Consider the following 27,823-nt stretch of genomic DNA (forward strand, 5'->3'; position numbering starts at 1 on the left):
GGAGGCGCTGGAGGTCCGTGGACGGTGGTGGTGCTGCGTGTGAGAGAAGCCGCCTGTTGGTGCCGTTCTGGGGCATGTGGCTCAGAGGAATGGGGCCGTCTTCCACCCTGACCCATCGATGAGAAAAAAAGAAAAAAGGCGACCGAGAGGGGGATGCACAGCGGGGCAGGAGAAAGGCAGCTTTACAGGCGGAAAATCGTGGCTGCTGAAGCTGCTGAACATGGAGAGTCGCCTGGTTTGTGGGATAAGCGGTGCCGTAGGGGAACAGTGAGTTTTTAGCAGACACGGGTTTGATTTCCACTTTGTTCCTCGAGCCGTTTGCGTTGTTAAACACATCTGCAACGATGCGGGCTGTGGACCGGAGCAGGACCGCCGCGATTTTACTCTGCCTTTTCGGATACCTTTTCTCCAAAGCTGCGACCAAAACATTACAGGAGGACACGGCTACACAAGGTAAGAAGTGCGTGTGAGGTGTTTTGCCAGAGAAAGCGGCTCGTTGACTGTTGTGGAGGCCAAACGGTGCCGCTAGCAGCTCGGATGCTGATGTGATCTAAACTTGGCTAACGTTAGCGAGTAAGCTAACGGAGAGCGAAAACTTCTCCGTCTGTGCAGCGCTGCGGATGCTTAATTATAAGCACGGTGCTGTGTTTAAGGGGTTAAAACCATTTCAGGTCGTTTTATATGAGATTTGTGGGGTTTAAATTTTTTTTAAAAATACTTTGTTAATGATCGGAGACGTGCCCTCATGTTGTCCAGCTGCTGTGATTTATCATTTATAACACTGCTGCGTTTAGTAAAGTCGCTTTTAACCAAGTGCTTGTGTCTGTATATCATAACAAACCTGAACAAAGTCAGGTTTACGTGCTGTTTTTAAAGGTAACATGGCATTTTTGGAAGAAGGCGGCTGTGTGTCTGTGTTCCTTACAAGTAAGGGTCGTGGTTCGCGTCACAGAGTCTGCAACCATCGACCTTACTCAGGGGTCCTGTTGCAAGTATATCAGTACCTAGAGATTATATATTGTTAAAGTAAATCTTGTATTTGAGCTAAGGATTGTAGTACTTTTGAACCATGATAAGTATGCAGATTATGTTCGTAACTGAAATGCCTTAAAAGGGAATGAAAACAAGAGTCCACTCACGTTTTCTGAGTTTGGGCACAGTTGGGCACTTTAATATTAATATGTGCTAAAAATGTAAATTTCTGAATAACAATATCTCTCATCGCTAGATTATAGCTGTTTTGTGCTTGCGTATCGTTTTTGTTGTGTTAATAAAGATTTTTTTTTTTTTAAAGAAATGACTTAATTGATATTACTAGTTACTAGTTAATCTTATCTTAATGACCTTGTAGTACCATATCACCCTATTAGAGCACTTCGCTCTGCAGGCCTACTTGTTGTTCCTAGAGTATTTAAAAGTAGAATGGGAGGGAGAGCCTTCAGTTTTCAGGCCCCTCTTCTGTGGAACCAGCTTCCAGTTTGGATTCGGGAGACAGACACTATCTCTACTTTTAAGATTAGGCTTAAAACTTTCCTTTTTGCCAAAGCATATAGTTAGGGCTGGACCAGGTGACCCTGAATCCTCCCTTAGTTATGCTGCAATAGACATAGGCTGCCGGGGGATTCCCATGATGCACTGAGTTTTTCCTTTCCAGTCACCTTTCTTACTCACTATGTATTAACAGACCTCTCTGCATTGAATAAATATCTGTTATTAACCTCTGTCTCTCTTCCACAGCATGTCTTTTATCCTGTCTTCCTTCTCTCACCCCAACCGGTCGCAGCAGATGGCCGCCCCTCCCTGAGCCTGGTTCTGCCGGAGGTTTCTTCCTGTTAAAGGGGAGTTTTTCCTTCCCACTGTTGCCAAAGTGCTTGCTCATAGGGGGTCATATGATTGTTGGGTTTTTCTCTGTATCTATGAAGCGCCTTATGTTGTGATTTGGCGCTATATAAATAAAATTGAATTGAATTGAATACATTTCCTCAATCAGCTGGCAACTAATCAAATGTTTTCTCAAATTTATAATGGCTGCTTAGTGTGTATAAAACAGACTGTAGTAAATGTTGTGAGGATGTCTGATGTAAGAAGGGCCCGTTTGCACAGTGTAGATGCAGCATTTACTGTAAACAAAGCATGTAAAAACTAGCATAAAATGTACTAAATGGCATAAGTGATCCAATTAGTAGAGTGACAGAAAATTAGCTAGCAGTTTTTTGATGAATGTGGGGAAAAGCAATTAATGCTGTTGTAGGTTTTCCACTCTAACAATATGCAGGTTCTCTTTGTCTCATAAAAACAGAGTGTTTTTGGCTTTGGCCCTGTGTGTTATTAGCGAATAACACACAGGGGGTTATATTCAACCACAGATTCAAACTTGTGCACCCAGTTCTTGTCGTTTTTTTAAGTCGTATAAGATGTAGACTTTGACTTGATTCCCCTAAGAAAAAGTAGCAGTTCAAAAAAATCATTAAAAGCTCACAGTTTACATTCAAAATCTGACCGCAGCATTGCAACAGTATTACAAATATTAAGGGCAAAGTGAAACCACATTAGCGCCTTCTGTTAAAGAAAGAAAGAAAGAAAAACAGGGGAACGTGCACGTTAATTTCCCTTTAGTTAGATCTGTACAGCAAACTTTTCAAGAGACACGCTCCTCAGTGTGTCAAACAGCATCCTTTTACCACAGCAGCAAAGTTCCAAAGCAATTATAAATCACAGCAATCGGCTGGCTTCTCATTCAGTCTCTGACTTCAAAGCTACCTTGTCATACGAGCTACTAATGTGGAGCCACATCTGTTTAACCCATCGCTTTTATCTCTCACTGCACAAGCACATAAACATCAGTCGTCTGTGTTCGCTTAGGTTGTTCTTTTTTTAATAGGGGGTGGCCTACATGCGGTTCTTTCACTACACCAGGAGTGCAAATGTAAACATACAGAAACTGTCACTGTAAATCAGTCAGAGTTGGAAAAGTGCAATGCTGGGCTCTGGTTTTCCTTTAAATCATGATTATTTCCTGATGTTTTATAACTGTTATTATAGCTTGGGAGATTCTAACCTAGTCTAGGTTTAAGGTTTGTGATCAGGCATGAAAATGGCTCGTTTATTATCACAACAAGCAGCTCTTGTTTGAGGTAAAAACAGGGCGTAGATGTTTTGAAAACTCGCAAGATTGGGGCACTTTGAAGTCAATCCCAGCCTCTATCTGCACTCTTGTTCCTTTCCCTTTCTTTCTCTCTTCCTCTGGTTTTCATTTCGCTTCAGATTGACCTTCGCTTGTTCCCGGGGGGGGGTGCGTTCAGGTCGATGCTGAGAATTTCTCCTACACTGTCCAGCAAGTATGGATGAGTGGAGCCAGACAGACGATCTACCCGCAGATATAGATCTCACTCACATTACTGCTGCCCTTAATAGGCATGGCGTTGCATCTGAAACAGACAAACATTTGCTGAAGCTGGACAAGGGCTGCCAGGAAATACACCAATCAAATCATATTGTCACCAGCTAGCCAAGCTTGATTTTAATCACGAGATGCTGGCGTGAGTGTTAACATCAGCCTGCTTCAGGGAGGTCATGAGAACACACTGCATTTACAGACAGGGTGAATGACCTGCTTGGCCACAGAGGAGTATTGCAGTAGTACAGAGTACAGTATTTGACCTATATATTTACTGAAGTAAAATAAAGCGGGCCCATGTACCCCTCTCAACCATGATGTAACGCAGTTGCTTTGTCCCCTGCTGAGTTAATGGGATTGACAATCACTACCTAATCTTACTTTTAATCCAGTTTAGAGAAAATAGCAGGCTGAATCTACTGATAGCTGGTTTCTTTGCTTGCAACGTGTGCAAGAGTCTTGAACCACCCCTCACATCTTTACATTTAGCAATAAAAAGGAGAAATGGGTGCAGTGATTTATGGAAATATGTGCAAACATAGATGGGAATGCAGTGTATGAGGCAAAAACAGAGTTTGTACAATTTTAACGAGCTTGAAAGTCAATATTTGGCATGACCACCTTTATTCTTTATTGCTGCCTGAACCTTTTTAGATCCGCTTTCTTGTAGTGTCTGTAAGTAGTATTTAGGAATAGTTCTCCAGGCTTCTTGAAGGACATTGAAAGCTCCTTTTTGGATGTTGGCTTCCTTTTGTTCCATTCACAGTCAACATGATCCCACACTGCTTCAGTAATATTGAGGTCTGGGCTCTGGGGTGGCCAATCCAGGACTTGTAGCGTGTTTTTTCTATCCAGGTTTGCTTTGACTGCACTGGAAACATGCTTGGGATCATTTTCATGTTGAAATAGGAAGCTGTTGTCAGTCGGACCATTTCCAGATGGTACTGCATGGTGGATGCAAATTTGGTGATACTCATAATTATTCATAATTCCATCAGTTTTGACAAGATCTCCAACCTTACTGGCTGAAATGCAGCCTTAAACCATGATGGTCTCCACCATGTTTTACAGAGGCCTGTAGACACTCACTGTTGTACCTCTACCATATTGTTGACAATTTTAACCAAACAATGTCATATTTGGATTCCTCCTTCAGACCTGTCATTGGTTATTTCAGTCTAGCTTTGTGTAGCTTTTTCTCCGTTTCCCAAGAAGAATGGTTTCTTGAAAGCCACCTTTCACTGAGACCATTTCTGATGAAGCTTCAGTAAAGAAAAGTAGATGGATAAGCTAAAGGGTCAGATGCATTTCTCAGACCCTGTGTCAGCTCAAAGACTCCACTTTAGATACTGTTTCTCTTGCTGTTGTTTTTTCATTTTGGTTTAACAGTTCTTTTGTCCTCCACATGTCATGGTCCTGGGCCATGTGGGCCCAGTATTCTTAGTTTCTTGTATTTTTGTATTTCGTTCCTTATTCAGGCCATGTTTCCTAAGTTGTCCTGTTGTGGTGTTCCTTATTTGACTTCCCCTTGTGACTTTTATCCCCTGTGTGCCCCTCTACGTATCTGTGAGCCCTCATCTCCCCTCCTTGTTTCATTCCATGTTTCCCCAGCCCACTATGCCCGTGCTCTCTCTCTCCTCCTGTTTGCACCTGTGTACTTCCTGTTTTACTTTGACAGTCTCCCGTCAGTGTTGTTTACTCCTGCCATGTCTTGTTACGTTTATCTGTGTCAGCTGTGTTCCCATGTGTGGCCACTTCCCCTGATCATCCCTCTTGTGTATTTAGTCTCTGTGTTTCATGTAGTCTGTGTCGCGTCGTCTGTGTTACCACCCCCTGTGTTCCGTATCTCCAGCCATAGCTTTTTCTTAGTTTATGTCCAGTTTAGGTTTTCTGTTTGAACTATTACCCTTATACTGCCCTCGCTCTGGTTTGTTCTGTTATCAGCCATAATAAAAGGCTCGCTTTTGTTTAATCCACTCCTGCATCTTCGCTTGTGTTCGCGTCTGGGTCCAACGCACACATTCCCACACGGTCTATCTCCACGGACCGTGACACCACATGGCCAGTTTCCTCAAATTAGTGCGAAAATATGTTTGTCTGTCAAAGTGTGTTATCTTTGGTATTTTTGCATAGATTCTGCTACAAAAAATGGAAGAAAATATGTTTTTGTGACAGGTTGCTAGTAACAAAGTGCCTAAAATATAATTAAAAAATTGGTTCTTTGCCACATTTCCATTTGGAGCTATTGCTCATGACAACTCTAAAAATTACAAGACATTTGGGCTTCTTGGAAACAAAATAAAAAGAAAAGAGGGGTGGCTGAGGACTTTTGAACAATACTGTGTATTATTTTTCGTTTGCACCTGAGTGTTTCATGCCGTGACATGTCAAGGTCCTGTTTCGCTCTGTGTGTGTGTGTGTGTGTGTGTGTGTATCCAGTGTCCCTGTCAGTGATTCATACTGTCTTCTACATTTATGCCTCTATTTTGTTCTTTGTAAGATCACCACAGATGTTTGTCGTTTATCTGAAGGGTAAAATAATAGCCACAGTAATTGTGATGCCTGTTTGTTGTGGTTAGACAAGCTATTAAACCCAGAAACAAAAACAACAGTCTATTGGTGCCTAAGGTTGAAAAGGCATGCATGTTGTAGACACTATAGTCCTAAAACTGTTTTTGATTTGCCTAAATCATGAATTGTTTGGGGGGGTTTTGCCCAACATTCTTGAAATAATAATATGATAGCATTGCTGTTTACGTTTACAACAATATTCACATTGCTGCTGTGAAACACAGATTTCCTTTACGCAAACGCGTATCACAGCACGTGTGTGATTTTTTTATTGTTTCTTCTAGTTTCTCACATGATTTCTCGGACTTCTTGTAATCAGCCACGTGCTTCTGCTTGAGACGGTGAAATTACCCCCTTGATGTCACAGTTTTCTTGAACCACTTTAGAGCTGTAACCATTTCCCAGTCATTTGACAATGAGAATTACACGTCAACAGAGAATAGAATAATAGTCATTGAAGTAGCTTAAGCAAGGAAACTGAAGGATTTCAATTTCTCTCTTTTTATATTTTTTAAAATAATGATTTTTGACACAGACATTTTAAGGGACATCATCTTGGAGTTTCAGTGATTTTTATTTACGTTATCATTTCATTGACTTCATTTAACCTATTTTTGTTTTCAGCCATGCAAGTTTTTTGGTGCTATGTTTGCCGATGATGAAGTACATCAGCATGTCTCTTTAGCAGAGGAGATTAAACTGTCCTGTGTGGCACAACAGAAAATGCGTAAAGCAGTTTTGTAGACAATCAGGCTCCCATTGGTTTATAAGGTGTTTAATTGAATGGCCTTGCTGTTCTTACTTCAAGTGCCCAACACAATTTTGAGCTAACTAGACACAAGTTAGGTGCTAGTCTTGTGCTGAAAACACGTGCTTCAAAATATATCTGCAGTCACGTGTTGTCGGTCTGATGGTAGCCAGTGAAAATGATCATAGCTAGATTTCGGAAGATCTGGGTTGACCTGTTCAGTTGGCATCTTGTCAAAAAAGTTATTGGGCATAAAGTTGAGTTATAGTTTCTGGCTTTATGAGTATTTGAAGTCCGCTTGAGTCCAAGTGACAAATTGAAGTGCTTGGCTCTGAGTTTATAAATACCAGGACTGTTCCAGGACTAGCTATAAGGCGTTCTTGTCCACATCAGATTAAAATCCCTTTTATAGTTTAGCCAGATTGCAAAAGCATCCTGACATCTGTGTGTTGAACTTGCTTCCTAACATGGGCCCAAAGATGGCAGAACAAAGAACACTCGTTTTAATTCATTCTCTACCTGTTAGTTGATGAAGACATAGGAAACCAAACAGCTGCAGGGTTGTTTTCATATATCAACACAGGACTTTGGTGGGATAGCAGTTATTAGACTGATTCACATGACGTAAAGGCCAAAAAAGCTGTTTTACCCTGTTTTCTTGTTATTTCTGACCATCTGAAATAAAGGTCAGTTTACAGTAAGCTGAACACAGTTAACAAAGTTGGTGTGGCTCTGATTTTGGAAGATTCACGAGCTGAATGTTTTGCAAGTTTTTATAATGACATCACTTTAAACTGGCGTAGCTCGTAACAAAGTGCTGATTACAACGCACGCTGAGTGCTTGCATGCCTTCTGCTGTCACATTAAATATCTTCACTTAACCAAACCACGTGTGCAGAAAGCTTCTGCTTAACTCAGCTCTGCTTGGAAGAACACCAAACCATCTCACACGCCCAGTGGAGGCCAGCCGTGCTACCCATTCCTCATTTATCACACCTCAGTTTCATAAGGCTGAAATGATCGCTCTCTCCCAAACTTAATTCAAACTAGAAGGATGGAAAAAATCAGGCACACTCATTCTTTCTTCCTTGTTGTTTACCTCTCGGTTGCATCTCTTGCATCCAAGCACATTCACGTACACACAGCTATCCTGCTGCTTTTGCTGCTGAGCTGGGGATAATTGGTCTGAGATGGCAGTGCTGGTCAGGGGGAAACTCTTTGAAGCCTTTATTCTCCATATGGTGCTCAGTGCACACACAAATAGGCAGCTATGGAGGTTTAGCTGGAGAATTGGGGGTATTGGCCATCCCTCAGGGTGCTCAGAGGAGACTTTTAGCTTGTTTAGCAATGATGTCACCTCGGTACTGATTTATTGGACGAGGACTGGGAGGGGACTACATTTGTGTGTGTGTGTGTCAGTCTTGAAGTCTCCCAGGGGATTTTTTTTTTTTTTTTAGGCGAGCACAGCTGGCACCCGTAACAGCATATCAGGGGGAGTGGGACAGGAAGTGAGGTCAAGAGCTCTCCAGTACACTCGAGAAAGCAGTGGAGGGTTTCCGTCATGGGGAAATCCAGTCTGCCTGTTTCCCAATTCTCTGCTGACGCAGTCCAAATGTTTAAAAAAAAGAAATCCCAGGAATGAAGTGGATCTTTACACCTGTGGATAATTATGTGTTTTGGTTTGAAACTGACACATTGCTCAGCCAGATCTTTTCTTGTACTAAGCAGCCTGTAACTTCCTCCCTTCCCAAGCTATAATTTGGTGCAGAGCTTGGGTTTTTTTTAGGTGGAGCGTGCACTCGGGCTGAACTCTCTCCTACACATTGTCAGAGTGGTTTCCCGCTGACCAGAGGATCCCTCAGTGGGGGGAGGGGGATTTGTCAAGCCATGTATGTGTTACTGTGTGTGTCACTGCGGGTGAGGTTTAAAGGAAACATTAAGACAAAATTCAGTGAGTATGGGGGGGAGGTGAGCATGTTTTGGTAATTGTAGGGGGAGTGGTGGGGGGGGGAAACCTTTCAGCCACAATATAAAGGCCACCGTTGGTCAGCCTGTGACCAAACAGGACGCAAATTGTCATGTGTGCAAAGATGGGGACGGTGTGGGTTTTTGTGGCTGTGAATTATAGTGCTCTCTACCAAGTTTTTTATGATGACTCTGGAATGTGATGATTACATTTTAACATTTGTTTGTCAGAGTGTTTGACTTCCCTCCTTTAAGATCTGCAGGTTAGCTTAAGGTTGAAATTCTCAATTAAGGCAAGAGTGGAGTGAAATAGAGGGATGTCTTTGGAGATATGAAAGCTGATGTAGGGTTTCTGCAGTGAAAGACAATCTGAGCGTGTCACAGTGTGACTGCTGCAAGAAGTGTGTGATATCAGATAGATGTGCCGCATATTGATTTCAAAATCACTTTGGAAATTTAACATCGCACCTTCCTTTACTTCACTTGATATGACCGTATGTGTCGCTGCGTCTCAAACTTTACGTGGAATGCTCCAGTTCTGAAGCCTATAAAAGGTCATGACTCACACACCCTGCTATTTTTATCAATCATTAACAACAAACAATGATAAGTTTATTTTGCTTAAACATATGCGCAGTGTTTGTATACCCATTAATTTCCTAAATCTCACTTCATATTTTTTACATGGTTGTTCACCTACATCCTGCAGTTTGAGAAGCATGGGTATATGTAAAGATTCACTGTTTAAATAATATCTGATAATGAGGGTATATCAGGAAATTAAAAAAATCACGCACCCATCTCAAGCACAGCCTGATGGGTGGGTGGTTGGTTGGTTGTTAATGTCGCCAAACCGCATTCGTATGACCTCCATTAAACTCTTTCGGAGTATTTCAAGAAAAATAAAAATAGACTGGTCCTGAAGAAAGCAGGTTTTTCCTGATCTGAAGTCTGAACCATAATGACATCAGTGGAGGTGTCATATTCTGTTGACTTTATTTTATTGTGCAACCTTGATTAGTGTGGTTCAGCTTAAAGTTTGTGGAAATATGGGTTGGGTGGCTAGACTATACAGAGCTCATTTGATGGAAAAGAGCTGCATTTAAACCTGAGAGCACTCTGGTCATGGCTTGTTTATTGTTTGCTATATTTTCAAATCAAGGCTAATTTTTGTGGTCCTGAATGACTCAGGCTAATGGACGATAGAAGGTGGATACTTTTCCCCCCCCCTAAATAATAGAGAAAGATCATTATTACGTTTTATAATAAAGTTACATTGCAGCAGTGATATTCACAAGCCAATTAGTTGTGCAATACATCAGGGCTTACCTGAAAAGTGATAGTGTGTACAGAACGTAATAGAGTCCAAGATTTATTAATACCAGTGTTAATGCTAATGGAACATTATTATTACTCCATAGGCAGTTTTCGTGACACAGCGTTTGTCTTTTAACATTTTAATTATTCTTTGTCTCCGTCGGAGAAGGTGTTTGTATGTGCAGTTGTTTTTTTTTCCCCCCTTCAGCTTCCAAGGCTTCTTTGAGAGAGGGAAATGGCCCATTGTTTTAGAGGGGAAGTGCCACTGGCGGTTGTCCAGGAAATGGTCATCACTGTGTGACTGGCTGGGATTTAGATTTGTAGGCCAAAAGCCTGGCACTGACGCTGAAAATAGCTAAGACGATGGCATTTTAGGTGGCTGTAATCATAGAGGCCTTGTGGGTTTTTTTTGTATGTTTATCAATCACTGTTTACGGAGACTTGACATCTTACAACCGTTACAAATGATGAACTCTTGTCTTCACAGATGTGACTCTTAAGGTTCACCTGAGCGATGCCAGCACTCACCAGCCCCTGGTTGGAGCCACCGTACAGCTTTTTGCCAATCGTACTTCTTTAACAACTGAAACCTCATCAGCCGACGGCAACATTTACCTGCGTTTTCCCTATCGCCTTGGGACGCCGCTTGTTGTCACCGCAACTAAACAGGGATATGTGCCTAACTCTGTGCCCTGGACTCCCTCCAGATTACCTGGTAGGTGTGAGTGAGTGAGTGAGTGAGTGAGTGAGTGAGTGAGTGAGTGAGTGAGCGAGTGAGTGAGTGAGAGAGCGAGAACTCGTACATATATTTTGAGAAGTAACCAGATTAACAAGAACAGTGTCTCACTAAACTGTGGCATTAACAGATTGTTTTCATGTTTTATGTTTTTATGTGTGTGTGTGTGAAGAAAAAAAAAGTACATTTTTTGTGCCAGGTGTGTGAGCTAATGAGTGGAGTGCTCCATTACTAATTTATAGCTTTAGATGCCAAAACTCAGCAAGGGGGCTGCTTAAGCTTCCCTTTCACTAACACACACTCACGCAAAATACCTCCCAGGAGCCTGGAGTGTGTGTGTGTGTGTGTGTGTGGGAAGGGGGTTATTATGAGCCAACGGAACGGCGGCCAATTGGATTATCACGCTTACCAGCTCTGAACAATGGGCGAGTGAGGGGAAAAAAGGAAGGAAGAGCAAAGAAGTGCAGTTTGCTGGGTCAGGCTGTGGTCCTGCACAGCAGACAGGATGAAAGCAGGACTATTAAAAATGCATAAAGATGATTTAATGACTTGTGTTTCAGAGTGATTAGTAAAGTGGTAGATTAGAGCTTGTTTCTAATCTCATAGTGAAGTTATTCCTATACACTGTGTGTGTGTGTTTTTATTTCTCCTCTAGTATTTTCATCCATCAGCCTGGACCTGCTGCCAGAAAGAGCTGCAACTCTGATGGTGTACGAAGATGTTGTTGAGATTGTTCCAGGATTACAAGGTGAACACACTGTCTGTGTGTGTGTTTGTATGCAAGTGTGTGTGTGTGTACAGTTTATTGTTTTTAAAGAAAATCAGACTTTTAAATCGAATTATTTCATTGAAATAGAAAGATTATAACATTTTGGTCCATCACACCTTGGGCAGACATATTGGCACTATCTCTGCGCACACACACATGCATAGGAAATGACTCAGTCATAATGTTTATAAGGCCTCGGTCACACTGGTGACCGGTCACAGACTCCATGGCAACTACAGGTCACTGTGGGAAACTGTATTCCCAAACCTGCTGCCAAGTGGTTCTTGGTATTACTGGGTGGCTGCACCACCTTGTTATTGCATTTAGAGTCCAACCGGCAGGTGGATATAATCACCCGATATTTGCTGTATCCGCATTTGTCATGACTAATAAATAGAAATTTTAAAAATACAAAAAAATTAAAAAAGAAACATCACTCAACCAAGCATTATTCTTTGTGTTACATAGTTGCTCCAGTAGAGGAAACACTGCAATTTCCCTGTTAGCGACACATAAAGCTGCGTCCCTACTGGAAGCGATTCACGCTTTGTGCATTACTTTGAAGCTGAACGCTATTTGCTTGTGGGCGTTCCAGGCTCTGGTTCCCTCTAAACTTATTTACTATTAGTAGGTGAGGTGAGGAAGACGGGACAAAAGATACACTGTGTAAGAGAGCCAGAGTTTAATAATTAATAATGACTAAATAACAGTAGTGGTGTTTAAACACGCAGAAAGTAAAAAAAGAGGAGTGAAGACGAAATACTTCATCATGGGAAATCCCCAGCAGCCTAGACCTACTGCAACATAACTAAGGGAGCATTCAAGGTCACCTGATCCAGCCCTAAATATAAGCCTTATGAAAAAGGAAACTTTTAAGCTTTACCCTAAAAGTAGAGAGGGTGTCTGTCACCAGAATCCAAACTGGGAGCCTGAAAGCTGAAGGCTCTGCCTCCCATTCTACTTTTAAGTACCCTGGGAACCACAAGTAAGACTGCAGTCTGAGAGGGATGTGCTCTGTTAGGATAATTAGGTACTGTGAGATCTTTAAGATATGATCAGGCCTGATTATTCAAGATTTTATTTGTGAGGAGAAGGATCTTAAATTTGATTAAGGGAGCCAATGAAGAGAAGCCAATATGGGATAAATGTGCTCTTTGTTTCTAGTCCCTGTCAGTACTCTCACTGCTGCCTTTTGGATCAACTGAAGGCTTTTCTGGGGGCGGGGGGGTTAGGACATCCTGATAATAATATAGTCCAGCCTAGAAGTAATAAATGCATGATATTTTCAGTATGACTGGGAGACAGGATGTTTCTAAATTTAGAGATATTCCCCAAATGCATGAAAGCAGTCCTACATATTTGTTTAATGTCGTCACTGAACTACATACCCTGGTCAAAAATGACTCTTAAGATTCCTCATAGTGTTACCGAAGGCTAAGATCATACCAGCCAGAGTAAGTATCTAGGACAGAGTACAATAACCTCAGTGTTTGAGTATTTGTAAGAGAACTCAAGTTGGGATGAAAGCCATATTTTGTCATTTTTGTCATTGGCGACAAGTGTTTTTTTTTTTTTTTTTTTAAACATAATTAATACACTCCTAATATAAAATGCTATCTTATATTAAATGGCCTGTTATCAGGAAAATATCTAATACCTGATATAAAGAAAACACATCATATAGACATAAATCACAAGCGTGTCTTTGTTATTCCGCTTCTTTGTTTGGGTGTAATTACATTAGATAAGGCTTTTTCATCCAGGCAAATCAATTTGGTCTCTTTGTCTGTTGACTCTTTTGTGTGGCTCTGGCCAACAGGGGAGTAATTTAGCTTGTCAGCTGTGTTGTCTGACTAAAATAAATTTCTCACATAAATATACAGGCTCCATTAACATATGAACCTCTTGAATACACACTGCCTGTAGCACGTGCCTGAGCTGGGCACAGTCCAGCCCCCTGTCCTGCACAGTCTTTCATGATGCTGTGAACTTGGACACCCAGGGGAGTGATGAACCCGGGCGTGTGGCAGAGGGAGGGATAATAAAAGAAGTGGAAAGGAGAAGAGGAGGAGGAGGAAGGGAATGTGGTATGCATTGGGAAGTTGTGGGAGGAGAGAGTGGGAGAGAAGGGGGGGATGGGCCGAGCAGTGTCCAACAGAAGGAGGAACAGATGAGGTGAGAAAAAAGTGGAGGGAAAAACACAAAAAGAGTCAAGGAAGGGGGCACACAAAGAACAGCAACAGGCTCATTTCCTCTCTGAAAAACAGAACCGCAGACAGGAAATAACATTCACACCTGAATTTTTAGGACGAGCTTTAGTCTGAAATGTGAAAGTGTCGCTCATACTGCACGCCCAAAAATCATGTCGAGCACAAGGAGAAACCCAAACACAGCGAACACTCGTGTACAGCTTGATCCATGTCTCACTGCTCAAGAATGTGCACTCGGCACAGTTGGACCACAATGACATCACCTTGCTGAATCCCACTACATGCTTTTTGGTTTTCAGTTTATTGTTTCTAATCTATAATTTGTTGATTTGTTGAAACTAGATGCCAGGCAGCCATGATGACAAATCAAAAAGAAACAATTCATTGCAAAATATCAGAAAAGAGAATCACGTTGGCCAGGAGAGAAAGTCGACCAGGGCGTTATTGATCTAGAGCTGCCTCCATTAAGCTTAATTTGATGTCTGAATTTATAAGAAGGCACTAGGAGTATAAAGCTGCCTTGTAAAACATGTTCAAACAAACATCAGTGTGCATGATGGACTCTTGAGGTCAGGTGATTTCAAGGTTTTAAGCTCACATTGCTCCATAGTGTTTAATAGGGAGACTGAATATATCCTATACCTTATATATTCTATACTTATGCGCTATATACTAACTGAATTAATTGCCATTGTCTTGTATAAATTGAATGAATTCCGTGGAATTTTAGATGTCATTCCCACTTTCTCCGCATTATTATTGTTACTATTATGTTAAAGTCTGTGTCAATTATCCAACTAAAATACTCAGACGGATTTGAATAATATTTTAAATGACAACTCAGTTTCATTTTCTGTGTCACAGGTTTAAGAGTCCAGCCCAGGGTTAGTTTCCTGCACAGAGCTCTCAGTCTTCCTCCCAACACATCGTACGCCAACCTGACCGCGCTGCTCACCGTGGCAACCTCCCCCTCACACATCCAGCACTTTCCCCACCTGGAGATGCTCAGTGGCAACGGCACAGGTGAAGGTTAGACTGACGGGTCAGAGCATATAGTTAAAGACACCTTCATAGAAACGGGACAGAGGAAAAATGTGCTGAGGGAGGGTGAGGCGTGAAGAGTAGCAGGAGCAGCTCATCAGAAAGACACTACCGTCTCTATCTGACCTCCTGAAACACAATAACCCGTGTGTGTTTGTGTGTGTGTGTGTGTTTTCTCTCTGCTCTAACACAGCCCGCGTGCCCACACGCTTTCAGGCACTCTTATCCACATCTTGACATTGCATGGACTACACTGGCCTATAATACGAGTGATGACAAACATGTTCATCAATATGTGCAAACAAGGCTTATTTTTTAACATAATACAAAAATATGGATAATTAGAAATGGTCTTATCATAACATCCAGAAGACAGACTCTGGCAATGTTTTTGTTCACAACTCAGCCAGAAAAATGATAAACAACGATCTCATAAATGTATTTGTTTATAAAAAAATATGAGCTGACACATCAACATCATAATCCTTAAAACCATGCAACAGACTCGTACGTTTTTTTGTGTGTGTCCCCCTTTTTTTTTTTTCATGTGACTTGAATACCCCTTCAAAGCTGTCTCCCCCGACAGAGCGTACCTTCTTCCTCGAGGCGGCTTTGTGACACTTTCCATCCTCAGTCTTCAAGTTTTTTTCCGCCCTCCACCCAGTTTTCTTCTTTCCTGTCTTTCGCTTGTTTTCTTTCCTGTCTGTCTTCCTCTGACAGCCCTCCTTTATCTGAGCTGTTTTACGTTACCTCCCCCACTGTCTGCTCCTTTCTCCGCTTCCCCTCCTGTGCACCTTACTCCCGCTCCCTTTCCTTTTCCCTGCATTTTTCTCTCTCACGTCCTCGTGTTTGCACTCTCACAGGCACGGAGAAGACGTTCGAGTTGACTCCTGTCGCAGCCATCTCTGTTCACCTGTTGGCCGGCGATGGAGTGGAGCTGCAGGTGACTGGGCCAATCACCTTCTCTGTGCCCCTCCCGCCTGACAGTGGCCTGAAGGAAAATGATCACCTCCCTACTTGGAGATTTGACCCGCGCTTAGGTATGTATTAACAGAAACTCACACGTAAGCTTTTCTGACTTTCTACATTTAAGTTCAGGAAGTTTTTAACTCTGAAGGCTTTACTTCTGTTTATATGAGACCTGCAATTATTTGTGAAAAGAGCACATTACAAGCACTAACACAAACCACGTGCATGCTCACATGGTGCAGCCAGGTCATAATTTGTGGCTGTGTATCAGAGCGATGAATAGAATTATTCATACGATCATAAAAATTGCCAACATACAGCTACACATTAATCTCTTCACATCACAAGTTTGGACTGTGGATCCATAATCTGCCCGTGCTCAGTTAAATCTTGAACTGAACAATAGCTAAAAGCCCTGCGGTGTTGGCTCATGCAGCGGAGACATTTCAAATCTCTCTCGGCGCTCTGATTTACTCCTGCGATCTTAAATCTTTGTTGTCAGTCGTCCTGCACTGTGACACACCCAGTTCCTCTCAGAGAGGCTCCACTTAAAGACAGTGATTCGATCATCAGTTGACTCAGACGTGTCTGCACTACAAAACCTCCTTCTGCATGAACATTAGTGTCTCAACAGATCCACTGCTTCCTCTCATCAGCAGGAAAAAGCTTTGTTAGGACCCACTGGAATTATTTGGGGAAAAGCTGTAAACACACATAAGATTGACATACCACCTATTAATCAGAAGACTAGTGTATTAGCAAATGTTATGTAGACATTCATGAAATTATCATTTTGAAGGTGCAATTCTGTTTAATATTAACTCTCCTTTAAGCTCTGTTTTCTGAGGACAGCGTTGGTTTTCAGCTGTTAAATGTGTCAGTTTGTTCTCCACCTAATTATATTATCACTGTTGTTTGTTGCTGTGCTTGTAGCAGTCTGCTATGGCTGGAAAAAGGACTGATTAAAGCAGCAAGGGTGGGAAAACAAAGTCGTAAATTTCCAGTCCTGAAAAACAAAATCGTGAACTGAAAGATACTGAAACTTGTGGAGTTGAGGGGAACTCCTGGCTGGGCATATTTCTTGGTTAATTCATCACTATTACTGATATCTCACAATTGGATTAAAATCCTAAAAATGTCGTACTTCCCACGTGTCATGATATGTGTACTACATTCATGCTACAGTCATTTCACAATAAACATTTTAGAGCTCTGATTTATTTGGCCAAACAGTGTCTAAAGATTGCTACTAGAAGTGTTTAGTGAGCTCTAGATGGGCAGATGAATGGATAGAAAGAAAATAAAACATTTGAATGGCAAGTATTTTGAATTTCTCCTTCATTAGTTCAACGTTATTCCCTGTCTGTGCTGTGCAGTTTTCATCTGAACTGTAATCGTACGTCAGAGTGTTACATTGATTAAAAAACAGATCCACATTGGCTCCTGTGATAGTTTCAGGATCTCAGGAGTCTGTTTTAAAGCGCCTAAAGTATCAACATGCAGGGCTTATAAAAAGGGCTTTCATTAAAACTGAATGAACACACACACACACACACACTTGTATCCTCCTCACAGCCTGTAGCTGCGAGTATTTCAACAACAAGAAGCCGTTCCCGGACCCCTCTCCAGGCTACATCTCATGTTCCTTAGCAACCCTCCAAATAAGTAACACAACAGACCGGCCCATCTCCTGATTGAGTTTCTTCACTGAGCATTTAGTGGGTGAAATGTGTGTGAGTGTTAAACTGAAGATGATAAACAGACAAAAAGAAGTTTGAAATCCATCTGGTGCCTGCGGTGGAAGACTTCAGGCTGAGGATGGCAGCCTCACAAAGACGCTAGTATTGTTTATGAAGTGCTCGCATGGAGGAGGCATGAACACAGAGAGAGAGAGAGGGAAACCTGTTTCACTTGTGCAACTGGCAACATGTCATGTATTGTTTGATGTCAAGCAGGCATGGGGAGGACTGATGTCATACACAAACAGATCATGTTCACCTGGGTGTGCGAGTCGGGAGTCTGACGATGCAAATAAGCGCCGCTCGCTCAGATCAGCCGACGACTCTCTGCGGCTGGACGTGTTGGCTTTGTGTGAATGGGCGAGAAGCAGAAGTAATATATGGGCTGTATTGACTTTATAAATGTTTGCCTTGCGTCTGAGTAGCTGCCCTGCTGTCTGTCAGTGCTGTATTGTACCGAAGCGTGGGAACAGGTCCGTCGTTTGTAGCTATGAAACAGGTCAGCCACACAGAGAGGACTCCCCTGTGGAAAGGATTCAGAGAGGGACCTGGGTGAATCTGGGCAGGGCTGGGCACAGTGGTGTGTGTGTGTGTGTGTGTGTGTGTGTGTGTGTGTGTGTGTGTGTGTGTGTGTGTGTGTGTGTGTGTGTGTGTGTGTGTGTGGTGCTGAGTCACACAGCCTCGCTCTCATTTCTCTTCTGTTTCTTGTGCCTGTTCCCTTATCTCTCTTTCCACTCCTCCTGTTTATCCCCTCGTTTCCTCTGCTTGTGATGTTTCCCCCCGTCAGCATCTCTTGTATATTTGCCTTTCCTCTTTGAATATCCTCTTTACCCTTTTGTTTCCTCCTTTTATTAAACATGATGCATATTCCTAACCACTTGATGTTATATAACTTTGTATAAACATAGAAACAAAGTAGGTCTCACCGCGTTAGCCCTGAGAGCCTGAGGATCGGAAGTGTAAAGGCACAACACAGTGTTTTCCTCTTGAAGCAGATTTACTGGGAGCCAATCAGTCAATGCCTCTAGCTTTGTAGTGGTTTTCCATTCTGGCTATGCGGAGAGCCGCTATTGTACTCAGTGTACACTGCTCATAGGGTAACACTGTTATCTACATGTTGCCTCCTTGTGGGAGAGTTAAGTACTACCAAAACACTGCCGTCTCTAGAACAGGTCAGGGCAGACGTTTGAGTCGTTAATCAGAGTATCTGCAGCTTTGGGGAGGGCAAAGAAAGTCACAAGTCAGTAGAAGACATTAAGCTGTGCGTATAGGTGGCACTTCAAACTATTATTTTGAATCTGTTCCACCAGACACATACACTGCTAACTAGACAGTTCATTATAAAGCTTCATCATCAAATGTTGATTTTAGTCAAAGAAGAGGTGTGTTTGGTCACCTTTTAGCCGTTCCCTTTAGCATCACCACAGTGCACAGGTGTCGAACTCCAGGCCTCGAGGGCCGGTGCAGGTTTTAGATGTGTCCTTGATCCAATACACAGTACTCTTTTAATCCCAGTCTTCAGCTTCAGCTCTGCCACTTCCAGCTTCAGGTCTGCCACTTCCAGCTCCACCTGCTGCCTTTTCTGCCAGTGTCACCATGTCCAAACCATACATCAGGGGTGGGCAACTCCAGGCCTTGAGGGTCGGTATCCTGCAGGTTTTAGATCTCACCCTGGGTCAACACACCTGAATCACATGATTAGTTCATTAGCAGGCCTCTGGAGAACTTCAGGACATGTTGAGGAGGTCATTTAGCCATGGTAATCAGCTGTGTTGGATCAAGGACATATCTAAAACCTGCAGGACACCGGCCCTCGAGGCCTGGAGTTGCCCACCCCTGCCCTACATTATAGGTCTCACTACCAACTTGTAAAACTTTTACTCTTATGTTTGAACAAATATTTCAGAGTGAAATACTGTAATTAAATCTACTGGTTTATCCAAACGGCTATCATTTGGCTAAGATCTTGAGCATAAATAATTTACTCCTAACACATTAAGAGATTAGCTGTCTTAACTCCATCGAGCCCCGTCTTTACATAATTAGGGGAGGCAGGTGAGCAGTTGCTGCAGCCAGTCCTCACAGAGTAACCTTTACAAAGTTTGTTTCCACATACTGTGATTTCTTTTGTGTGTCTTTAGGTATCTGGATAAAGAGCAGCTGGGCTCAGGTGCAGAGGGAGGGAAACCAGCTCAGTCTAACCTACATTGTTCCTCAGCTGGGGTATTGGGTGGCCGCCATGTCGTCTCTACACACCGGTAAGAAAATCCATAGACACAAATTAAATTTACTTTGCAAAACACATATTTTTGTTCTGTCATTTATGTGGTTTACTTGACTGCAGACTTCCACCAAAAAGCTTTTTCTCTGGTGCTTCAACACATGTCTTTGTAACAGGTCCAATGGTTGCAAAGGACATCAGCACGTACCACACTGTGTTTCTGTTGGCCATACTGGGAGGCATGGCTCTCATCCTGCTCTGTCTGCTCTGCCTCCTGCTGTACTACTGCAGGTGTGTGAAACACTTTGCCTTTACACAGACTATAGCAGGAGTTTCCAGATTAGTATCTAAATTAGTGAAGATGATGTCAGTCTGTAGCTAGAACATGTGTACTGCTGCTTGGGATTTATTTCTCCGTTATTGTTCCAAAATTTACCTTAGCAGGCCGACAGGACAGCTTGGGCTTATCTCCTCTCAAGAGCTGGGGTGTTTGTATGCCACATTTAACTGAACATTAACAATACATTCCTTTTTTATTGAATCCAGCACCATCTGTCATCCTTCTGTCTGCCTAGGTTTACACGTTTATTATTTCTTCAGTTGTGATAACAGTACCAGAAAACAAAGCCCTGTACTAATAAAAGTTCTCCAGAGTAAGTCACATGGCAGTAATATAGTTTTTATGTTGATCAAATGTAAACAATCTGGACCCGGGCAGCTGCGCTACACAGTAAATATAAAACCCTCACAAATGCTCTTGTCCAGTCTCAACTTGTTCCAACAAAAAGTCAGGGATGTATTTTTCACCATTAGAAACATTTGTGTGTAATTATTCCGATTTTAAAGATTAAACGTGCTCTTTGTCTGTGTTCACCCAGACGTCGATGTTTAAAGCCACGAGGGTCTCACCGCAAGCTCACGCTGTCCTCTGGACTGGACAGCAGTAAGAGGGACCAAGCCACGTCCATGTCTCACCTTAACCTCATCAGCAATGAGGTGTGTTTGCTCAGTGATCAGATGGCACAGTTTAAGGAGTTTGCACATTAATGACTGTTTAAAGGTGTTGGAAATAGAAAACACCAAAGTCGTTTACTAAATATTCAATATTTTGGATGTTCTCTATTGCATAGCCAGGCTTTCTTTGCATTTGCTGTCTTTGTACACCCAGGCTTTCTACTTCAGGATCAGGCTGCGCTACATTAAAACAGGGTGTCTGATACATTATTTCACTCTTATTCTGCACAAAAAGACTGATTGTGTGTAGCCTACCTCAGCTGGACACATTAATTATTTATTTATTTAATGTATTAGGAAAAATCTGCTAAAATTACTCTTTAGTTAATTAGTAAATATATTTATTTCACCACTCTGTTAACTCTGGTTATTTCTAATGTGAAATAGCTGCAGGTTAGAGCGCCAAACCTTAAACTGATTCTGTCTAATAGCCTTATAAAATGAGGAAATTGCATTACATTAATCATGACATTACATCATATTAGGTTAACATGCGCTGTTTCCTCGGGATAAATAACCTACAAATAAGCGTCTGGACTTCTCAGTCATGACCTGGATGACTGAGAACCTTCACAGACAACCTACAAATAACTTGTATTCTGTTACCTGTAGTTCAGCAGTGTTAAACTAACTATTATACCTTCATTAATTACTGTGGGAATGCGTGACTCAACAGTTTTCATATATACAGTGGTGTATAAAGTGTTTGCCCCCTGCATATTTGCCAGTGTTTCAGATCATCACACAATTTTTTTAGAATTAGACAAAGAGAACCCGAGTAAAATGCAGTTTTTAAATGATGATTTCATTGATTAAGGCAGAAAATTTATCCAAATCTGTCTGGTCCTGCGTGAAAAAGTAATTGTCCTTGTAGTTAAATCATAAATCCACTGTGATTTTGAAAGCTGAGTTGAGTTTCAATAAAAAGCCTGATTACTGGCAGACCTGTTGAATTAAGAAATCGCTCAGATAGAACCTGACAAAGTGAAGCGGGCTAAACGATTTCAAAATGTAACACATTACGGTACGATTTAAAGAAACAGATGAGAAACAACACTGACACTGGCCCAACTAGTTATTCGGTTTTGGGGGCAATCACTTCTTGGACTTTTTTCCCCACTTCATAATCAACTCCTTCACTTAGAAACTGCATTTTGTGTTTACTTGTGTCATCTTTGTCTAATATTTAAATTTGTTTGATGATCTGAAACATTTAAGTGTGCCAAACACAAAAAAGGGAAATCAGGGAGGGGGTAAACACTTTTTCACACCTCTATAGAACATAGAATCTACATCAGTTTATCATTTTTACAGCTTGTCGATGGAGGGAAAGGCAGTAATATGTGGCCCATGAAAAAGAGGGGGAAAAAGACCTTGGTACCTGGTTCAGCACATGTTGCTATGGGGATTTAGATGGGTAAAAACTGAAAGCTCTGGCTTTAGGCTCAACATACCTGACTTGCTCATAGCTTGCCCCTAGGAAGGAAAACGTGTATCGATGCTAACCTGTGCTCCTTAAGTGCACTGCATGGTTGTTTGTTGGTCCTGTGCAGAGCTTTGCTGTGGAGATCATTGTGCTGTAGCTGCGTTTGTGTGGTTGGTCCTTTAACTTGGCCCCTGGAGCAGAGAAGACAGGAGTCATAATAACAAAGAACTTCTTTGTAATAAAGTGAACCTGAGTGTTTCAAAATGTTAAAAATTGTCAGCTGCAGCCATGTTTATGCTTTTCCCCTCATTTTGATTTTTCAACCAATCAAAAGGCTGTTTTTATGGATAACAACACACCTCCTTCACCCTTCTTAACACAAAAGAACACCAAGATGGGACCAAACACATGAATTACTCACACTATAGCACTCTACGTGTTTGAAATTAAACTACAGTGTTTGTTATGGTTTGCTTCATGTGATGGTATTTAAAAACATTCTCACACCTGAATTTTGTTGTTGCCTTCAGGTGCAGCTGGAGCTTGTTTCCACGGGGACTGAGCCTGACATGACCACTCCGATGCTCAAGCCTTCCTCATATGAGCACCGAGACAATCAACGTCAACACAGCCTTATCCATCAAAACAAACACAGCCGCTCCTCTCTCGGCAACAACAGCCACCACGGATCATCTCTGGGCAATCTGACGCCTCGCAGCCGAGACTACCGACAGTCTGTAGAGACGTTTCAACTGAGGGCTGCTCTATCATCGGGGACAGAGAGGGGCTACCGTCAATCATACACCTCCTTCTGTTCATCTAGCAACCAGATTTCAGATGCGTTGTCATCCACTAATCATGGTCAAGTGTCAGCTACACAGCTTAGCAGTGTTGGGATTATTGATTGCATCTCCCCTTCATCTCCTCCGCACTCCCCCAGCAGAGGGGAGGGAGGTGAGTGCAGGGCTGCTGACCACCTTCTGTCCCGGTCTGTGGACCACCTGGAGCGGCCCAGTCCCCAGTTGCTCTCCCGGCCAGGCCAGCTGCTCTGCTGCGGCTCTGTAGATCTGCTGAGTGGAGGGGAAGGCTACTCAAGAGTGCGACCCACACTTGTAATCCCAGCACACTACATGCGGCTGCCTGGGGAGCACCCTCTGTCTGGTCAGGCGCTCCTGCTGCAGACTGACCAGCAGAGTGACTTAGAGACCATCCAGGCTGAGCTCAATGCCTCACATTCCCAGCAGCCCCTGGGGCAAACCCCCACTGACTGCGACCCAGGTCCAAAAAAGCAGGGTAAAGGCGAGGGTATCTCAGGCCTGTCAGAGTCTCTGTCTATTCCAGGAGCTCTCGGGGAGTCGGGTCTTGTGGAAATAAACAGCGAGGACACCTTGCTGGCTGAAAAGACTTTAATGGAGCTGAGAGGAGGGAAGCCTCTGCCTCACCCACGAGCCTGGTTTGTCTCCCTGGATGGACGCTCCAATGCTCACATTCGCCACTCCTACATCGATCTCCAGCGGGCAGGGTGCCACAACAACAACAACAGCACACCTAGTGCAGGAGGTCAGCAAGGTAGCAGCCGTCAAGGGAGGCATGGCAGTTGTAACGATGCCAGTCTGGACTCGGGTGTGGACCTGAACGAGCCGAGAGCGGGGCGCAGGGGGAGAGATGCTGAGCAGGAGGAAAGGGGGATTGAGAAAGACAGATCAAAGGGGGCGACGCCAGCCTCGGCCTACACTCAGCTGGTGTTTGTGGATGATCTGAATGTGGGAGGCTGTGAGGAGGAGAAGTGCACCCACAAGGGCAGCAAATCTGGACCTGTCTTGTCAGACAAAGGAGAGAGTAACAGAGTGGATCAGGGGCAGGGGGATGCAGTGGGTAAAACAGCTGAGGGAGTACAAATACAGGAGGAGCCACCCTCACTTTCCTCTGCATCCCCTACTTCTCCTCCGCCCCTGCCAACTCCAGAGGGAGTGACTTTCAGGACTGATCACGCGCTGCTGTCAGTGTCTCCGGATGAGGACGCAGCACACGATGATGCAGAAGAGGAGAAGAAAAGCCCCTGGCAAAGGAGGGAGGAGCGACCCCTGCTGGCCTTCAACCTCAAATGATTCACAGATGACAAAGGAAAGATTCACATTTTTCAAGTCTGTTTGAAGTAGAATGCCAGTTTAAGGCTTTTTTAAGTTGCCATGCTGTTTTAAAAAAAAAAAAATCAGCGTTAATTAAACAATCTCTTTCCCCTTCTGGGAAAAATTTATCAAAGTTAACAAGATGTTGAGCAAAGTTAAGTAAGGTTTAATCATAAAATCTCAGTGAAAACTGATCTTCAAGTTGAAATGAGAAGCACGCTAAATATTTAACATTTCAGACATGGGAGAGAGTCTCAGTATGCGTGCCATAAAGCAACGATAAAAAAGCATAACCACACTGCACAGCATTGCCGCTAAAAACTGGATTTGTGTGTTGCCGAGAGAGCTGTACCCCACCCCTCCAACTCATGCTCAAAGAATGAGGTGTCCTGATCCAAGCAGAAGTGGTGTTGTTGAGGTTAAAGTGTCATCGTGTTCTTATTATTGCTGTTTTGAGCATTTTCTAGTGAGCTAGGCAACTCACAAAGTCACATTAGAGGCATGCTCAGTGGTAATCCTGTCCACTAATGTGGCTGAATGCATCCATTCTGGGGAGTGCAACTGTGATTTATTTCCTCCACTTTTCAATACACTTCACTTTCAGAGGCAGCATCTTTTCAGGCACTATGTGGAGAAGGAAAGGTACTAGGAGGAGGAAAAATGATCAGGAAACACAAGTGCATGTCGGTTCTGCTTTGAAACAGACTTGGAAGAGTGTAAATCTGCCCGTTAACCACAACTCCTCCTCTGCTCAGACCACAACATGAAGGATATATGTGTTTAAATTGAAGCCGTTTGTTCTTAATATAGCACTGAATCAATACTTTAGCACTGGGAGCCCATCTGGTTGAGAAATGAACACTTCTGCTGGACTCTTAATGACCACTGTTGTACTTCACTTTTCATGAAACACTACATAAACAGACCACTCGTCAGGCGTGGCGAACACATTGCCTGAGGGGAGACATAAAGACGCTGGAGGCACGAAATTAGGATATTTTATGCACAACAAATATATGCCTTTTTAATAAATAGCCTTGCAAGCATAAATGAACTGTAGTAGAAGCAGTCGATGGGTGGTTCATGGAAAATCCGAGACTACAAAAAACTTTCTTTCTTGAGCCATATTGTCCTCAGTCCATTAGCTTAATCTAGTAACATGCAGCAACACTCGTTTGAAGGTCATAACCCCGGTTTGTTCACACTGACTGATGTCTGAGATTATGAAACATCTGTGCAAAACGGGGCAGCCGTGTTTGAGGGATTTACTTTGAACGGTTGGTGGTATGTTGCTAGAGTTTAATCTAGCCCATCAGAAGGCTTTGTGGGAGATAAGGTTTCTGGACTGAGGAGGTTTAACCACTATCTGCTCTGTAGCATAATCAGATAATGTGACACACCGCTATGCTGGTGGGTAAGGATGTAATACCACTTCAAAGCCACCCAAATTAGTTGTGAGGGATATTGGTATGAAGGGTTTTGTAACTGTTGAACCACTGACTGGTGTATTTTTTATGTTTTGCTTTGAAGGCTATGCATAACTTTTATATGGCTGCTTGATGCCTTTTTTTTTGTAATTTTAATCATAATTTTAATTGCCAAACATGAAGTATTTTATCTGAGAATAGGCTATTTTTTTTTCTTTCTTTTAAATATGTTAAGGGCTTTTCCTCCGTACCCACCTTAACGTTCAAGCTATAAAAGCAAACGCTCGATAACCTTTCACCTGAAATGCAAACTGTATTTGCTTGCTGTGTTTCACCTCCATTTGAACCACTCACCCACGATCCAAGTGCCTTTGAATAGCCTGACTCTACAGCAACTGATTACCTTATTTATTTCTCACCTCCTTTTGCCTTCGTCCGCCCTCCCCCTCCTTCCTACCTCAGCCCTTACTTTCTCTCCTGCTTGTGAAAGAAAGCATGCAGTAAACTTTCCTCAGCACTAGCGTATAACAAGCTACACTGCAGACATCTCAGAAAATGTCTACCAGCTGCTGCAATCGTAAAATCCTCTACAGTAATCAGCAAGAGTTCAGTCTCCCTCAGAGTAAGCAGTTAAAGATGTTTTGTTGTGTGTGTGTGTGTGTGTGTGTGTGTGTGTGTGTGTGGCACTGGATATGTGAAACTACACTGCAGGTCGTTTCAGTGCATTTTCTTATTTTTGTGTTTTGTGGGTGAACGTTTGTCTGAAATGTGTTTTGCAGTGGCGGCTGAGGTGATGCTGACTGATCAACATGCATCCAGTCAAGGTTCACATAGACAAAGCAGCCATATTACAGAGTGTGTATAGTCTTTCCTTACCTCTGCCTTATCAAAATAATGTGTGTCTTTGTGTTATGAATGGCCTTTTCTCTTTTAGTTTCCCACACAGCAATCTCCCCTTTTAGGGTGGATGAGCAATACAGTATCTTTGAGTGTGTAAATCAGATGCTTGCATTATATTTGAAGCCTGTTATTCTGAATAAACAGCCAAACTGGAATTAACTGAGTGTGCATCTGTTTGCAAAATTAAACCTCTATATCTCTTTATACGCTAATCCAGATAGTAGTTAAAATGTATTCATATGGGCCACTTTATTGGGTACACCTTGCTAGAATCAGCTGGGAGCCCTTTTTGCTTTCAGGTGGCTGCATATCCATGATGGGAATCTCCGGTTACACCATTGTTTGACGATATGATCTTTGTATTAAGGTGCACAACGGCTTCCAAGAAGATGTCCCGCACACCTTTACACTACCAGCCTGAACCGTAGAATCAGGATGGCTCGATGCTTTTGTGGTGTTTACTCCAAATTACGTCATTACCATCTATGTTGCAGCAGAAATCAAGACTCACTAGGCAACGTCTCCCAATCTTCTGTTGTCCAGTGTTGGACTGTATACTCACTTTTTTTGTTTTTAGCTGACTGTGTGGTCTTCTGCTTCTGTGCTTCTGCATATCTTGGTCATAACGAGTGGTTATTTGAGTTGCTATCAACTCAAAGCAATCTGGCTATGACCTCTGGCCTCTTCATCCAGAAAGCTGCCGCTCACTCGACCATTCTCTGTAAACTCTATAGAGATGGTTGTGTGGAGAAAAATCCCAGAAAATTGCCAGTTTTTTTTAAAGAAACTGTTAAATTGACCTGTCTAGACCAGCCTGTTTACACACAGGGTGGTTCCCGGTGTCAGATTCACTTAAATCACTTTTCTTCTCTATTCTGATGTTCGGCTTGAACTTCAGCAGGTCATCTTGATCATGCTTGCATTCCTAATTGCACCAAACCGCTGCCATTAGATATTTGCATTACAGAGTAGGTGTACCTAACAAAATCGCCGTTGAGCGTAAATTAATGTCCTTTCTGAGGGTAATTTTCACCATTTTTTAAAAACAAATTTATTTGTAGTACTTATCATTATAAAGCTCTTGAGAACATACAATGGTAAAAACATTTCTCATCTTTATTTTCAGATAGGTCAGATATCTACAAAAACATATCAGTTATACCTCCATGGTCCTGACTACAGCCTTCCATAAAGACACCAACACTCCCAGACTCACTGAGGATGGTTTTTATTAACGGATTAAT

General features: G+C 42.6%; 1 protein-coding gene across 2 annotated transcripts; it reads left to right on the forward strand.

Moving 5' to 3' along the window:
• The first annotated feature begins 65 nt into the window (after positions 1 to 65).
• On the forward strand, positions 66 to 26,734 carry fam171a1 (family with sequence similarity 171 member A1). 2 transcript variants are annotated; one of them, XM_080896243.1, is made up of 9 exons: positions 66 to 453; positions 10,486 to 10,713; positions 11,390 to 11,482; positions 14,578 to 14,742; positions 15,618 to 15,794; positions 19,604 to 19,720; positions 19,860 to 19,974; positions 20,562 to 20,679; positions 22,654 to 26,734. In XM_080896243.1, exons 1-9 carry the CDS (start codon positions 345 to 347, stop codon positions 24,229 to 24,231), a joined length of 2,700 nt encoding a protein of 899 aa, XP_080752369.1. In that variant the 5' UTR covers positions 66 to 344; the 3' UTR covers positions 24,232 to 26,734. The 2 variants fall into 2 exon arrangements, with proteins under 2 accessions (XP_080752369.1, XP_080752370.1); XM_080896244.1 differs by having other exon boundaries at positions 67 to 453; positions 14,578 to 14,736.
• Positions 26,735 to 27,823: the final 1,089 nt, after the last annotated feature.

The sequence above is a fragment of the Rhamphochromis sp. 'chilingali' genome (assembly GCF_963969265.1).
Source record: "Rhamphochromis sp. 'chilingali' genome assembly, chromosome: 11".
Taxonomy (NCBI): Eukaryota; Metazoa; Chordata; class Actinopteri; order Cichliformes; family Cichlidae; genus Rhamphochromis; species Rhamphochromis sp. 'chilingali'.